Source organism: Pseudopipra pipra, chromosome 19 (assembly GCF_036250125.1).
Source record: "Pseudopipra pipra isolate bDixPip1 chromosome 19, bDixPip1.hap1, whole genome shotgun sequence".
Lineage (NCBI taxonomy): Eukaryota > Metazoa > Chordata > Aves > Passeriformes > Pipridae > Pseudopipra > Pseudopipra pipra.
The window spans coordinates 4,802,144-4,818,150 of NC_087567.1; the positions used below are offsets into that span (position 1 = coordinate 4,802,144).

The window sequence follows — 16,007 nt, forward strand, 5'->3', positions numbered from 1 at the left end:
ATCTTGGAATATATCCACACTGCCCAGGAGTGGGGAAGCTGGTCCGTGCTGGGCACTGTGTTGGCTCTGCTTCAGTTTTTCATGCTGACTGATTTAAAAGGATTGCTGAGATCACTGTCTTTAGAGCTGTAGTGTAAACATATTAAATCTTCTTTTGAGATACAATGTGAAAACTGGAAGGGTTATGCCAAAACTACAGAGGCCTTTCAGTGGTTGCCCACAAAATCGTTACTATTTTAAGATTCTGCCTAAAACGTTTGTTTGGTACCATAAATGTACACGACAGGAGAGCCAAGGCTTTGTGTTTACACAGGAGTATAGTCAGTGTGACATGTGTGCCCAGTGCCATGATTCCAGCAGCACAGCCAGTGTCAGGAAACATTACACTTCATGTCCCACCAGCAGACTCGTCGTCTGCGAGCGGCACCGCGCTTTCATGGGCACGTCTGAGAGAGTTAAATAACAGCCTGCTCGCCCTGCATCCACCCCAGAACATAAACACAATGCCTGGAGAAGCTGTATTTCTGGTTTCCAGAAGGGAAATGTGTGTGTGTATAGCGACTGTGATGTGTCCAGGCTGCTGGACCCAGCGTGGTGCAGTGGTGTGTATCCACTCTCCACCCTGAGGCGTTCCCAGGGCATTGATCTTGGGCACACGTGCCAGCTGCCTGCACACCCAGGAGGTCACATGTGTCCTGGACACGTTGATCCCTCTGTCCACATGTTAAGACATTGATCCATAAACACACGGTGGCAATTTCCAGGCATTCAAAAAAACCCAAAAAAACCCAGCCAGAGTCCTTATCTTTTCTTCTGGCTCAAATGTCAAAGTGGAAGAAGAGTTTGTACCCGAGGCAGCATGAGTGCTTGGTATTCCCAGTTATCCTGGGTGGGATGCCAGTGCTGACTGTACCCTGGGAGACCCTGAAACTCCAGGAGCATCTGTCTTGGGTGCAGAGACCACGGGTACAGCACATATTCCAAGTATGATACAATCGGTGTGCTGCTGAATAGATTCCTTTAGAAACAATCCAGGGTGGAAATGGTGGATATATGGGGGATCTCTTTACACTACCCAACCACATATGTTTATGAAAGTGGAAGCATTTACACTGTGATTAACTCTCCTCGAGCCCCAGCTGAAGAGTGGGCTGTACCTGTAGATCCATCAGTGTTGAAGGTTTGAAGGAAATTTCAGGCTCTTGTATACAGTAAACCAATGGACACCGAGATTATCCCAATTTTCAATTACTTATGAATGTACTGTGAATTTTTGTATTTATCTGTTGGTGTGAATGGTTTAATGACTGGGTTTCTGTTGTAAAGAATATTTACTGTTCAGTCCATGCCTGGAACTGATCTGTGGAAGGAAGAAAAAGGAACATATCCACTGTGATGGCTGCACCATTTGTAAATTTTTTTTAAAAAAAAATTCTTTTTCATATGAAAACTGTGTGTAAAACATTATTAGATTAAATGCACACAGTCAGCTTAAAATTGAAGGATTCAGTTCCTGGTTCTGCCCAGACTTCTTCTGTGACTCTGTATGAAGTTATTTAATCTGTTATTATATGCTTGAATTTTCCCACTAGTACTTGTGGTGATGATAGTGTTGGTTTGGGGTAATTTAACTTTAAGCTGTTTCCTGTCTTCTCTGACTCCTTTATTGTGTAGATACTGATGGGGTTCATTGCCTGGAGCAACACCGAGGAAGGGTTTGGAGGGTGAGAGCAGAGGTGAAGGAGGGAGCACATGCCCGTGACTGACTCTTGACATCCTTTACTGTGTGACTGAATTGTTGGCATTGTGTTTGTGGGGTTCTCATGTCCTGTTGGTGGGATAGAACTTAATATTTTTCCCATAGTGGGTCTCTATAAAATTAGAGGAGTTCAGGTATTTCTAAATACTCTGGGAGGGAATACAAGATGTGAATTCTCTCTCTCTGAAGAGGCCCGAACACTCTTTATAGGAAAGTCTTATATCAGAAACCTGAAAAGACTCTGCAGATGTTTCTAAGTGCTTGCTGAGAATCCCTGTCTTCATTCAGAGCTGCCCTCTCACTTAAATTTTACAGTAGTAATTTCCTGCACAAGCTAATTTGTCTCAGCAGTGACTCTTATCTCCCTCCCGTCCTTCTTAGACAGTTCTTAGTGCTGTTGTTTCTTAATGTTATTAATACGAGTGATTAAAAACTTCTAATAGCTTCATTATTTTCCTTTTATAATAGACAAGGTGGCTTTCTAATGTCAGTGTATTGTCATGCTCTGGGGGTGGGAATTGAGTTTACAGGGAGTCTGGAGTTCAAAGTTAAATGTGTGATGACATGTTAAAGGAAATACGCCTGTGCTGAGATGTCAGAGGCTTCAGGACAGATGTAGTTTAGGGAGCAGCTTTTAGCTGGATGTATTCATTTATTTATTTGTTGCTTTACAAGGGGGTGAGTATTTGGACGAGCCTGTGTGTGGAGAGATGTACATGATTAATGCTGGTATTTGAGTTACATGAATTCATAGAGGCGCCTTCACATCCCTTCACGTTGGAGAACTGTCGCTTGAAAGAAAACAGATGAATTGTTAAGTCTTGAAAGTTACCATCTGTTATCAGTTCACGTCCTGAAGGAATGCAGCTATGCTAATCTAACTGTTCCATTACCCAGAATCCTGATTCCTAGCTTGGACTGCCGAGTTTGAGGCCTGATGTATATGATCCAATTCCTGTTCATCAATTAGATGACGGCAAACCCCATGTGTGTGCACTCAGAGCCTTCAATAAACATGAGAGAGCTTGGCTTGCAGTGGAAGAGCATCATATTTGCTTTGGATTATCAATCCATTGTTGATGACAACCTATCAACCTAATTAGCTGTACCATTTTTAATGGCACAGCTAATTAATTGTGAATTTGAAATTAAAATTATAATCAGTGCTAACATGGAGGAAAGCAGCGAGGAAAATATTAAAGCTGTTAAAAGTGTAAATATTCGTCACAAGACTGGTGCATGTGAAACCAACCTGAATAATGTAGAATGGGATTGAAGAAAACTTTTAAAAATACGTGTTGAGTCACCCAAAGCAGATTTTGTATCTTCCTCTCAAAAGAAGTATTTGTCACCCTCTCCGCTGACAGATTTGAAAGAAAAAATGTAGATGCTGTTCCAGAAAGGGAAACGAAATCTCGTGTCTGAGCTCTGAAGCATGCAAGGATCTGTGTTTTTATTAGGAACTTCTCCACTTCTTAAGAGAAAAGTTGAATTTGTGAATACAGAGTTGTGTCAATAGAGTTGGGCTCGTACTCTTTGCTGCTCAGAAGTTCTGCTGCAGGGTGGGCTGTGCTGGGCTTACACAGAGGAATCACTGTTGTGGTGAAGAGATAAAATGTCACTCAGGATTGATACAATTCCAACTTGACATTAATCAAGAACGACATGGGGAAGGTCCAGACAAGTGGGGCTGGGGAAGAAAGACCACGTCTGAAACTTATTTAAAAACCAGCTGAAGCTGGAGGGAGTGCTGGGACTATCAACCTGGGAGAAAAATGATCTCTTTGTCATGGCTGAGGGAAGGAGAACTGAGTAAGATGGATTTGGAGCTCCATTTGACATGTAGGGTGGTAGAAAATGATGCTCTTAAGGTTCTTGAGAGGTCATCTGCTCCATCCTCTTGCCCTGAGACAAGATCACCAAACCTGTATCATGTCTGCAGATAATCCCTAATCATCCTTATTGTTAGAAATGTAAATCTAAACCTCCCTGACTGCTGTTTAAACCCAGCAAGTCCTGTCTTATTCACTGTGGAATGGAGCAAATTATTTCCTCCTTTTCCTTTGTGTTTTTTTTCTCCTCTTTTTTTCTTGCTTTGTGTACCCAGTGTCTTCTAGACTGAACATCTTCCTTGTCTCTGTCTGCTGTGGTAGTTCCCATTTCCAGATCCCTGTGTCCTTTGTACTCTTTCCAGGTGGTCCAGCTCTTCCTTGAAGAGAGATGGGTACAGACAGTGCCGTAGTGAAGTAGATGGGTTACTCTGAGCCTCAGAGCTGGGTATTTATCCCATTACAACACTTGGCTTCTTACAGTCTTTTTGATTGATCTTTTACTTCTCTTTGGATTGTGATCTGCTAAAGCATTGCTTCTTTTTCTGCAGAACTGCTGTGGGGTGAGTTTGCTGTTCTGCATTTAATTCTTTGTGCCTAATAATGTGACTTCTCTTATTCAATTGCAGTGTTTTGTCACATCACTTCTCCAGCTCATCATTTCTCAGTTCTGATCCCACCACACAGTGATCTGACCACCCCCATCTTCTTTCCCCCCTCTTGGTGTCATTTGCAGGTTTAATAAGGATATCCTCCAGTCCCTCATCCAGTTGTTAACGAAAATATTGAACAGTGTAGGCTCGGCTCCAGTCCCCATGGAATCTGTTCTGAAACACACTGCTGTTTTGACAGCAAACCATTGATTCTCCCAGGGAACATTTCAACCAATTTTACATTTTGCTCACATTTCCCCAGTTTGCTTATGACAATATCAAGTACAAATGTCATTTCAGAAACCATGACATAGTTAAGTTATATAGAGAGAGCTTTCAGTGGTGGGACACGGGTGGGAAATGTGAGAAAAGAGGCAGAACTTGTTTGAACTGAAGCAGATGACGGGGTCTGGGGGGAGGGAGGAACAAATGAGTGTCAGGGTAGGAGTCAGGGTCAGCTGGATTTGTGGATATAGGGCTCTGGAGTGAAAACAGAGGTGGGTGGTGGATGAAGTCCTCAGTGTTTCTCCATTTCAGACCTTTGCATAAAGCCAACACTTAAGAAGGTGAAACCTCTTGTTGAAGGTAATTGAGAAATCCTAATAAGTGATTTAGAGGTTTTCCATGAACTTCGCAGCTTCCTGTTAATTCCTAGTCTGACTTCAAATTTCCTGGCAAAATAAAATTCAAGTTCTGTGTAGAAGGTCCAACTTGGTAGAAGTGAAAAGTCTGTCAGGAGAGGTGGGTTATAGAAGAGGTTTTAGAACTGTGATGATGAAAGGCTAAGGAAGGAGGAAGGAAATGTTGCAAAAGTCAAGAGAAGGAAGTGGAGAGGAAACCTGTGGAAGAGGAAGCAGGAGAAGATGCACTGTGGTCAGCTGGGAGGTCAAAGTAAGGGGGAAATGAAGGTAAACCAGGTAAAGACTTCATTTGTTCTGAGCGTACCAATTCCTGACAATATCATTTATACAATAAAACTGAGTAATTTCTTTAAATAAATGGTGATAAAGTTCTAAAGCCACAGTAACAAATGTATTTTTACTTTTATCCCTGAAAGTGGGCTTTGATGTCGAACAGCAGCTTCTGGTTACATTATAAAAGCCATTCTGAGTACTGTGGAAAACGAGTTTTTGGGTTTCTCTTGGCTTTAGACTGTAAATTTTCTGCAGGTGTTTTTTCAGGAGAAGTTTGTGAGCTTGGGGAAAGGGATGATCCAGACAGAAAATTACCGATTTTTGTATAAAAACATTAAAGTCAGCTTTTATGCAATAGTTTCTGAGCACCTTTGCTGCTACCAGTAGATGTCACTGTGGATAACAAATCCCAGCGCTTAGGAGACAAAGGAGGTAATTTGTTAAATGAAAATTCAGCCTTTGAAAGTAGGTTGGGGGGGGGGGGGCAACAATTTTTTTCCGAAAGAGACTTTTGTCAGCAAATAAAAACGGCTTTCTTGCTAATGAGGATGTCTATTTTTGGCCACTATAATCCTGTATTTCGTGGCTGCCTTCGCCCGACTTGGGTAAGTTCCTGGCGCTCGGTGTGACCTCAGAGGGGGTGTCTGTGTGAGTGTGCTCCTGTTCAGCTTTATTTTGAAAGCCTTTAGTGTTTGGAGGGTGCTTCAAGCAGCAGCCGTTGTCTCTGCAGTGTGTATGTGCAGGGAATTGGCCATGGAGGAAGTGGCTTCATTAAGGTTGATTTGGAGGGGGGAGCAAGATGAGGAAAAAAATTGCCCATATGATTGGCTGGGAGAATAGCTCTGAATTATGGGATCCATCTGTTTCCTGTAATGAATTCATAAACCCATCAAACAATGACCTGAACGAATTGCTGAAGGAAAAAAAAAAATAATACACTGGCATGATATGTTTAACGCAGTGAGGCATTGGCATTGTATAATCAAAAATTCTCCTCACATCCAGCACTTTGTAATGGAGCTGCTGTGTTTAATAGAAGCTGTAAATAAATCCTGTCACAGTAGCAGCCAAGAATGCATTTCTGGGTTTAACTGTTTCTCTTCTGGAATGTCTGGTACTCGAAGGCTTTGGAAATGCAAGTTTTATAGGGCTGGAGTGGGGGATTCTGAAATATAGAGAAATGTTAATGAGGTGAATGAAAGGAAAAAGCTGCCATAAATCAGTATTATGTGGCTTAACCGGTTTCTTTCATTTATGCATGTTCTTTCCTTATGTCATAGAAATGTACTTAAAAGCTATTGTTGTAATTGAAATCTGTTAGACTGATCCTATTCATTATATTAATAAAATCCACCTACAATTGCTCGTAACACTTTTTTATGCAGTTGGGATTCCCGAGATTGTAATCATCAAAAAGCATATGGAGTAATTATTGGATTTGTTTGGGTGAAATTGGATTAAGAAGTTTAGATACCATTAAGTACTGATAATTATTACAGGCAAGCTCATTGTTTAGTGTATGTACAGCTCGGAATGGAGAGTAAGCAGATACCCATCACAAACATCTTCAGAGACAGCAATCTCAAGGCTTTTATTTTACGCCTTTAATTGTATTTTTGCAAGAGGCTTTCTGCTTAAATGTTTTTGCTTCAGCTCTTAAATCACTCAGTATCAAATCCATTCCCCCATACGTTTTAAACAACAGTTTTAGCATTCAGGCAAATTTAGCTGTAAAAGCTCCGTGTTAATTCCTGGATTCCCAACAGCTGCCCACATGCCATTAGCTGTGACAGTGGATTACTTTCAGGTGAAAGGGTGGACAGGCTGCTCCTCCGGGGCTGGAAGGGGCTCTCCATGGATTGGCAGGTCGGCCCTTGGGGCTGATTAAACGCGGAGCTCACGGAGCATCAGTGCTGGGGCAGCTCCGCTGACTGAGGCACTGCCTGGGAGAGGCTCCCTCTGCTCTGCTTTTGTACCCTGCAGTGAGCTGAAATGTGTCTTTGTGCACTGTGTGTTCTGCAAGGGACAGCCCTCGTCTTGGAGTGTAGCCTTTTGGGAAAGGAGAGTGGCCAAAGGGTTTAAAAAGGTGTTGTTGGAGCAAATAGCACATGAGACATGCAGGGCAGACACTTTGAACAGTTGGTATTTCTCACAGTGCATATCAACTGAAAATTGCTGTTTAAACATTGCTGAGGATGACTATAGAATACAGTAATATTGTCTTTGTAACATATATTCCCCAAATGTTATTGCTGTATTTGAAGTCTAAATTCTAGCCCGGTATGAAGGTGGAATTTGGAGCTCAAGCCCATTACTGTGATGTTGTTCACTCTTTTTGCTTTATTCCCTGTCAGTGGTGTAATTAAATGGTTATTTGCCAGCTGCCATGATTTGTAGACACACTATTCTTGCAAGAGCTTTCATTTAACTACTCTTTTAAAAAGATTTTTGATGTACAAAATAAAATATGCTTTTCTCTGTTGATGAGAGAAAAACTAACATATACGCAGAAATATTTTTATTCCAAGATACAGTGATATTTTGATTTTCTTTGTTCTTTTCTCTCATACGGGATTCAGATATATAGAGGGAAACATTGTCTCTAACACTGAAATTGGATTTCTCTGGCCACACCTTTTTGATCAAACAGCTTTGTGAATTTACATTAAAGTGGGAAATGTGTATTCTATGACTTGCATTAGTGATGGGTTTTATATATATCTCTATATGCACACCTATTTGGAGGTATCAGATGTGATTTATATGTACACAGTACGGAGAGTATAATGCTTTTTAAAAAGCAGCCTGCCTTGCTCTCTGAAATATGTTTCCAATTAATTGTTATTCCTTCTGAAATCTCAGGGCCAGACAAATCCCGACTCCGCTGGCATCGTGCCAGTTAGTGGTTTCCATTCTCTTGTCCTTTCCCTCCTCTTCCCTGGCATTCCTTCTCATCTGTTGGCACAAGGGTTTGTGTGCCTGGTCTGTCAGCTGACTTGGAGAACCTTCCTTGCTGGAATGGTGCATTATTTTTGGTCCATCAGCTGCATCTGGAATGCTCTTGATGAACGTTGTGGTAAAGGAGTTGCAGCTTCATCCTTTGCAGAACCACTGAGTATTTCAGGTCTCTGTGTTTCTAAATGTTTGCATCTTCGTGATAACGATGGCTTTAGTAGGTAAATGCTTACATTGCTGTAACAGTAGTAGCAATAGGAGGAGGAGTTAAAAAGCACCCATTAAAATTAAGTCATATTTTCTGTCATGTGGACAACAGATTTATTTATATTGTGGAAACAGAACAGTTTTCACGTACATGTTGAATATGCAAATTTGATATTTGAAAATAATTATTCTGCATTCCATGACACTTTTAAACTACTTTTTTCATTGTCAGAGTATGAATAAACTGTTTCCAAAGCTGGTGATATGTTTTGAAAAGGCAATGAAGGTTTATTCTCTGCTCTTCAGGTATTACTGGTGCTTTAATTTTTTTTTTTTTATATTCAGAGTTCCTTTTTTGTCGCAGACATAAGCATAGGTGAAATTGTTTAGGTTTCCAAAATAAACAATTTGGAGAAGCAAAATGTTGATGGTTCTGTCAAACTTGGCATATTTTTGCTTGGCCAAGTCCCTGCTTGCTTTGACCACCCTCAGCATTCCCCTGGTGCCTGCTCACTGCTGCTGCTGTGGAAGTTCATCAGTTTTCCAGGGTGGCCTGGCTGGTTTGTTGCAGGCAGGGTCAGTGTGGGGCATATCAGATGTACACCTGGGGTGTCCTGAAGTGCTTGATGTGAAGGTTTGTATAAAGACCACAAGAAAATTAAAGTTTGCGTGAGTGTTGAATAAGCTGGTGTATCAGATATTTTAACTTGTTTTTGGGGAGCTCATTAGAAACCTGAAAATGTTTGTTTTCGTGGCTGTAGGCCATGGGGTTTGATGTTAATATTGGCAAGCTCGCATCCAAACCTGCAAAACTGCTGAACTGAAAAGGCAGCTTAACTGACCCTCCTGTTCAATACTGAGTCGTCACAGCTCTCTCTTGTCCTCTGTGTGCTTTAAAACAGGAGGGAGGATGTGCTGCAGTAAGGAATAAAAGGTTCAAATACTGTCCTGGGCCACGTTTTGCTTAAGCCGAAAACACGTTTTGCCAGCTGCGGGACTAAGAAATATTATCCATTTGCTCATTTACAGTAAAAAAAACCCCCCAACCCCCAACCTCTCTGATACTAAAACAATTAATTTTTTTTTCTTAAAATGCAGTGCCAGAACCTATTAAGACCAGTTTAAGCCAGCCCCAACCTGCCGGTACCGGTACCAGTACTTCCACCAGCACTATTACCAACAGCAGCAATGGCAAGCGCGCGTCTGCGAATGGGCAGCAGCCGGCTGCGTCCCGATACCTGCCCCGAGAGGTGCCTCCACGCTTCCGCCAGCAAGAACAGAAGCAGCTCCTAAAGCGGGGGCAGCCACTGCCCGCCGGGACCCTGAGCGGCACCAGCCCCGCGCCGGGCGCTGCGCCAGCGGGGGCCAGTCCTCCTCCGCAGCAGGGAGCGGGTGGACAGCATCATCCCAGTAAGACCCAACCAGGTAAGGCTCCTGTTGCCGTGGAATTTGGATGCTGAAAAAAATCTCCGGAGCGGTTAATTTAGGGGTGAGATGAGAAAGGGTTTATTTTGCCAGGGCTAAGATGTTACAAGACGCGCGCCGGCCGTGCCTGAGATGTTGCATTTTGTAATACCGTCCATCCAATCCCAGATGTGCCCACCCTGTGGCCTTTACTCTGGTCCACCCCGGGTCCACCCCCTTAAAATGGGTCTGGGGTGCATTTCGGGACCCCCTATTCATCCCACCTTCATCACCATCAGAGCACAAAGGGTACATAGTTACCCAGTTTTTACCGTGTTCTGTGGTTTAGGCCCTGATATGCTGTTCTACCAACAATCTAGGCCTTGGCTTGACAAAAGACTAAACATTTCTATTGGATTCGGGAGTAGGATTGATATAGGGAGCATAGAATGGGGTAAGAGGGTTAAGGAATGTGTAAACAAGGGTGCTAGAGGGAAAGGGATAAGGGACAAGGGACAAAGGAGGGAGGGATGCTGCTCTTAAAATCTACTTATAAAACTTACAAGTCTTACAAATATTAGAAAAATATAAAAAACCATTAGGGGCTTAAGGCATCACTCCAAACCCAGCTCTGGCACAGGTGGCATAAAAAACATGAGGGATGTTAAGGATTGTCTTCAACCACAGATTTTTAAAGCAAAACGTGTGCTGCTGCTCGTCTTCTTACGGGGCACATCATTTCTAGCATCCGCTTCTAAAAGGTTTTCTTGCTTATTCAGGTGCTCAGAGCTGTGGGGTCTTTCTTCAGTTTGTTTGTTTTTCCCTCCTCCCCCCTTCCTCTGATATGAATCTAAGTATTTATCTAAATATTTATTTAGTGGTCATTCTTACAGAAGCGTTGTTAATTCAGGTGTTTCCAAGTTTTCATCTGTAATTTTGACGGTTTTAATGCTCTTTAAAGAGTGTTTTGCATATTTGTAAATAAGGAATAGGAACTTTGCTTATGCTGTTATGTTGCTTTTATGCCTTTATTTACTTACTTATGCTCTCAATTGTTATTTTCACATTAGGAAAATAATACTTTGGGAAAAGCAGCTTGAGTGTCTTTGGCCTTTCTGCCACTTCATTCTGTCCTTTACAGATCAGAGAATCACAGAATGGTTTAGGTTGGGAGGGACCTTTGGGAACTTCCAATTCCAACCCCCTGCCATGGGCAGGGACACCTTCCACTAGCCCAGGTTGCTCCAAGCCCCGTCCAACCTGGCTTTGGACACTTCCAGGGATGGGGCAGCCACAGCTTCTCTGGGAACCACAGCAGCTCCACATCCTTGTTAATTTGGAGGCCCAGAGCTGGAGGCAGCTTTGCAGGTGGAGTATCAGACACACCCACCTTCCTTTGGCTATTGGAAACAGGATATGGAGGAGTAAGTCTCTTAGCTGCCTTTATTTTCCTGAAGCTGCTAATGAATGAGAAAATAAGGAGCTCTCTTCTTACTTGCCCTTCTGTGCTAGAGATCATGTAAGTTTTCCAGTGGAGATGAACTCAGTCAGTAAATGGTGCACATCCCCTTTTCCCTCACTGCTGTGTGTGTGGTGTTAGGGAAGGCAGGGAGTGTTCTGATATAGTTACTTGGGCTTAAAAAAGTTATGTGGACTAAGTCATAAGCAGTTTTTTGATATCTTGAATATTAGTGATTTCTGTATGATCTGAAGTGTTGCTCATTATCACTCATTAAATGCTGTCAAACATCACATACTTCAGATCTGAACTGTCTGCAATTTTTCCCTTTGGGCATTACTGAATCTTTCACTATTTTTTGCTGCTTGAGCTGAACTCCAACAGAGCAAATTCTTTGGTGGTGTCCTTAGAAGTTTTAGTTAGATAAGAAAATAATCTCTCAGAAATTACAGCTTCTGTGGTTATCAAGATGGATTTGAATATATTATTCAGCTTCTCCCCAGGAACTCAAAACTGAATAGACAAAATAAAACAATTGTTTATTTACTCAAAATGGTCCTATTTTAGGGAGGGAGGAGGTTCTACTTCTGCATTCTCAAGTATTTGGCTTTAGTGGAATGGAAAGCAATCAGTTCCCACCGGTTAGAGCAGCATCCTCATCTTCCTTGCAAATCCTGGTTCAGCAGGGATGGTTCTGACATTTTTGGCTTCTTTTGCATTTGGAGGTGTTTGTTAACTGTCAGATTAATGTTCTGTGTTGTATATGTTTATTATTTTATTTTCAGACCTTTAGAATCATAACATATCCTGAGTTGGAACAGACCCACAGGGATTATCGAGTCCAACTCTTGGCCCTGCATGGGACACCCCAACAATCCCACCCTGTCCCTGAGAGGATTGTCCAAACCCTCCTGGAGCTCTGGCAGCCTTGGGGCTGTGCCCACTGCCCTGGGGAGCCTATTCAGTGCCCAACCAGCCTCTGGGGGAAGAACCTTTTCCTGAGATCCAACCTGACCCTGCCCTGACACAGCTCCAGCCATTCCCTTGGGTCCTGTCCCTGGTCACAGAGAGCAGAGATCAGAGCTGTCCCTCGGGTCATTATTTATGTGGCAGAGACAGACTGACCAACTCAAGTGGCTCAGGCTGCCTGAGGGTCAGTGTGAGGTTTCTTCCAAGCATCATTATAAATATATCTGAAGCATCTGTGTTTGAGTTTAAAGAAACACACTGTAAATCATGAAACAAAGTCCACTGTAAATCATAACATAATTCATAAAGGAACTTCACTTGTAAGAGTGTGGTACGAGCTGTCTGACTTTGATCTTGCCAGATGCATTTCTACCTTGAGGCTTTAGACTTCTTTTCCTGATTCCTATTTTCACCTGCTGTAGGTAGGTAGTTTGTCAGCCTGGCAACCTTCAGCAGATGTTTTGCGCTGTTGAATTAGTTTGATTTTTTTATTCTTTTGCTACTTTTCTGTTACCATTGGGAAAATTCAGAGTGCAATAAAAGCTAGTACAAATGAGAGGAAGAGGAGTGCAGCACCTTTTCAGCTTCATATTATATTCCATATTGCACCAAACAAATTAACCAAGATCAAACTCTTAGCAAAAGTGTTACTTATAATCACAGAAAGACAGAATGGTTTGGGTTGGAAGGGATCTTAAAGCTCATCTTGTTCGGATACTTTCCTCTATCCCAGGTTGCTCCAAACCCTGGATAACCTGGCCTTGAACACTTCCAGGGATGGGGCAGCCACAGCTCCTCTGGGAAACGTGTGCCAGTGCTTTATCCCCCACAGGGAAGAATTTCTTTCTGACATCTAATCTAAACCTGCAGTTTTAATCTAAAGCAATTTGTGCACAGTCACAGTGTTCTGGTGGTTGTTTATTCTGTAAAGGCAAAAGCTTTCAGAGGCATCAGAAGATCCACACAAAGTTCTTAGTGCAGGGAATAGAATCTTAGACAAGCTAAATCCTTGGCTAATTTTTTTGTCTGCTGACTGAAGAGGTGGGTTTTTTTGAGTCTTAAAGGATTGCATCTTCCCCATAGGAAGAACTCTCTGAATTCTGGAACTCGTGTAGTTCTTTCCAGCAGGTGGAGCATCAGTTCATTTACTGACTGCAGATGGCTACAGGAGGAAAAAATAAATGTCCAGCTCAGTTTATAGTGATGACAGCTGTGTGCCTGGCTTCTTTAGGAGGCTGGGAGAGAAGTATCTCACTCCTGAGAGACCTCTGTAGCCATGAGATACATTTATCAACAGTTTCACCCAGTCTCATATAGGCTTTGTCTTCACCTTGATGAGCATAAAGAGGAAGAAAGTAGGAAGAGTATGGAGGGAAGGCCAAAGCCTTTTCTTCTCAGCTGTTAAGATCTGAGTGATTGTTAGCATTAGAAAATTTTTGGGGCTTCTATATGCTGTAAACATACAGCATTTAAGTGAATTTTCATGAATTTCCCATGAAATTTAATTTAAACTAATCACATTTTTGTGAATATGAAAATAAATTTTAAACAGGAGAATTCCAACTGAGCAATGCTTTATCAGTAGGAAGATTTTTGCCTTCTTCCTCTTAGCATCAGTAGGAACTGTTTTCCTTTAAGTGTCTGTTTCTGGTTCCCTGGGTATTTCATTTACTGAAGAGACTTTGCAGGTAAAGGTTCTCTGGGGGAAGTGAAGTGAAGGAACAAGATAAATTTAACTTGTCCAGAAGACTCAGTGTTGGTACCTGATCCACATCTAAACAAGACTTTGTCTGCCTGAAGAGCACCTGTGTTGTGGGAGAGTGGACATTATTCCTGGCCATTATAAGACATGTCAAAGACTAAAGGCAGCCAGTAAAGAATCCATGCCCAGGGCTCCCTCCCTCTCTGGTGCCCTGATTGCCTGACCAGAGCCCCTTAGGCCTCTACTGGATTCTGCCCAAGCAAGGCTCCATGTGAGGCTTCTTTATACTCATCATGAACAAAAATAACTTCTTTCTCTGGATGAGCTGGTGTAAATCAAAGAGCCAGGATCCAGAAGATGCTTGATGTAAATTCATGTCTGTAGCATTTCTTTTTATAGGCTCGTATTCCCTCATAGTTAATTTGTAATTGTGCAACACGTTCCTTCCAGGCCCTATTTATAACTACCTGGATACAAGGAAGGCTGTTAGAGAGGCATTGCCAGCCTCTTCACTCTAAAAATCACACTATTTTATCTCTTTATTCTCTTATCAGCACAGTCTCTGTTATCTACTATCCAAAACACTGATCAGAACTTAACTGCAATGTCGTGAATTAAAAAGGATGTTCTGCCAGTGTAAGGCAAGTGGGAATTGATGGCCACTAATATATTCTTTGTCAGGTTTATCACCTGGAAATATCAGTGAAGTGGGTGAGAGTAAGGATTTTTTGTTTCTCTCTTAAGGTAATGTCTAAAACATTAACTAGATAAACTGTTAAGAGAAGAAATTAAAGCATTTTAAATTACATGGAACATTTTAGAAATCTTATCCCTTGAAAACAGTCTTCTATTCATTGTTAAATATTGTGAAACTGTTTTCTGATTACTTTAGAGTAGAATACTTACTTGTCTGGAGCTTCTGCCTTGAGCTACAAAGCTTGTTCTTGACATTCCCCCTCTGTAATCCTGTTCAGGATTACACCGAAGGGAAGCCCTATCTCTAATTTATGAGCAGCATTCTAGTATCTAGTCAGGTTTGTTATTGTTAAAAATGGGGCTTTTTTTCTGTTCCCACTTTGTCACTAACTCTAAAAAACATGGTGAATAGTTACCTCCCCTTATTGTGAAGCATTAGTTGAATCAATGGAATGGATCTTTTGCCACGTGATCTAAAAGAATTAAAAAGGTAATTTCTGGAAGATGCCATGGGAGATTAAAAACAACAAGTAAATACAGACTTCTTTCTTTCTTTATAAATCAAGAAGTTTGTATAAAAGTCTCCAGGCAACCACTGTGTGTTTGATAATTGTAAGAACAGAGATCAAAAGAAGTCATCAGTTCTTCTCCAAGATGCCTTTGATTTTCCTGCAATTCAGTGATGTGGAACCACCATCCATCAACTCAAAACCAATGTACCATGTCCTGCAGGAATTGGGAAGGAACTTCTGTCCCTCTTTTTATTGGCAACTAGAGTGTTTTGTGGAGCAGATCCATATCATAAGTTTTCAAAGTCTAAAAAGAAACGAGAGCAAGTAATTCCTGCAGTAATTATAAGGAGAAAACACACCAGCATTGTGGAAACTCGAGAGTTAGGCTTTTAATTTGTTCTGTCTGTTGCTTTCTGGGAAGTGAGAATTGGACAGCAGTTACAGAGATTTATTTTCCTCTTGTGTGCTGATGCCAGATTCTGTGCTGAGCTTTATTCTTCTTTTCTGTGGAGCTGGAAGTTTTATTTCATGTTTGAAGATTTCTTTAGCTGAAGTTTGCATATTCCTGCTCATGGCATGATATGTGCACATGAGTGGTTGTTGTGGGCTGGAAGTTGCTTTGTGGAGTTGTGTATCAGGAGAACTCCTATAATATGTTTGTATTAATTCTGGTTTTGATAACTTTTTTAGAAAGCAAGATTAAAAAGTTCTGCTTACTGTTAAATTCATGTCTGGCAATACTCATTCCAGACATCCAGTCCTTCAACTGTGGGTTGCTTCAGAATTCCTTCTGATAGGGTAATTTTATATGGTTGTAAAGTCAAAATTGGAGAAAGGTTTTAGGGTGAAATATCATTTCTTCTAAACCCAGTCAATATAGTTGGAAAACACTGATAAGCTTTGGCATACAGTTGTTTCATCAGATCCAGCAAAGTCGTAGGACCTTCC

At 41.6% G+C, this 16,007-nt stretch overlaps 1 protein-coding gene across 14 annotated transcripts in view; it reads left to right on the forward strand.

The window, feature by feature from the left end:
* The window catches only part of TNRC6C (trinucleotide repeat containing adaptor 6C), a 203,051-nt gene that overhangs the window by 137,424 nt on the left and 49,620 nt on the right, over window positions 1-16,007 (forward strand). For all 14 annotated transcript variants that reach the window (XM_064675737.1, XM_064675739.1, XM_064675747.1 and 11 more), the window contains exon 4: window positions 9,416-9,742. In XM_064675737.1, coding sequence (XP_064531807.1) covers window positions 9,416-9,742 — 327 coding nt within the window. The remainder of the gene's footprint in view (window positions 1-9,415; window positions 9,743-16,007) is intronic.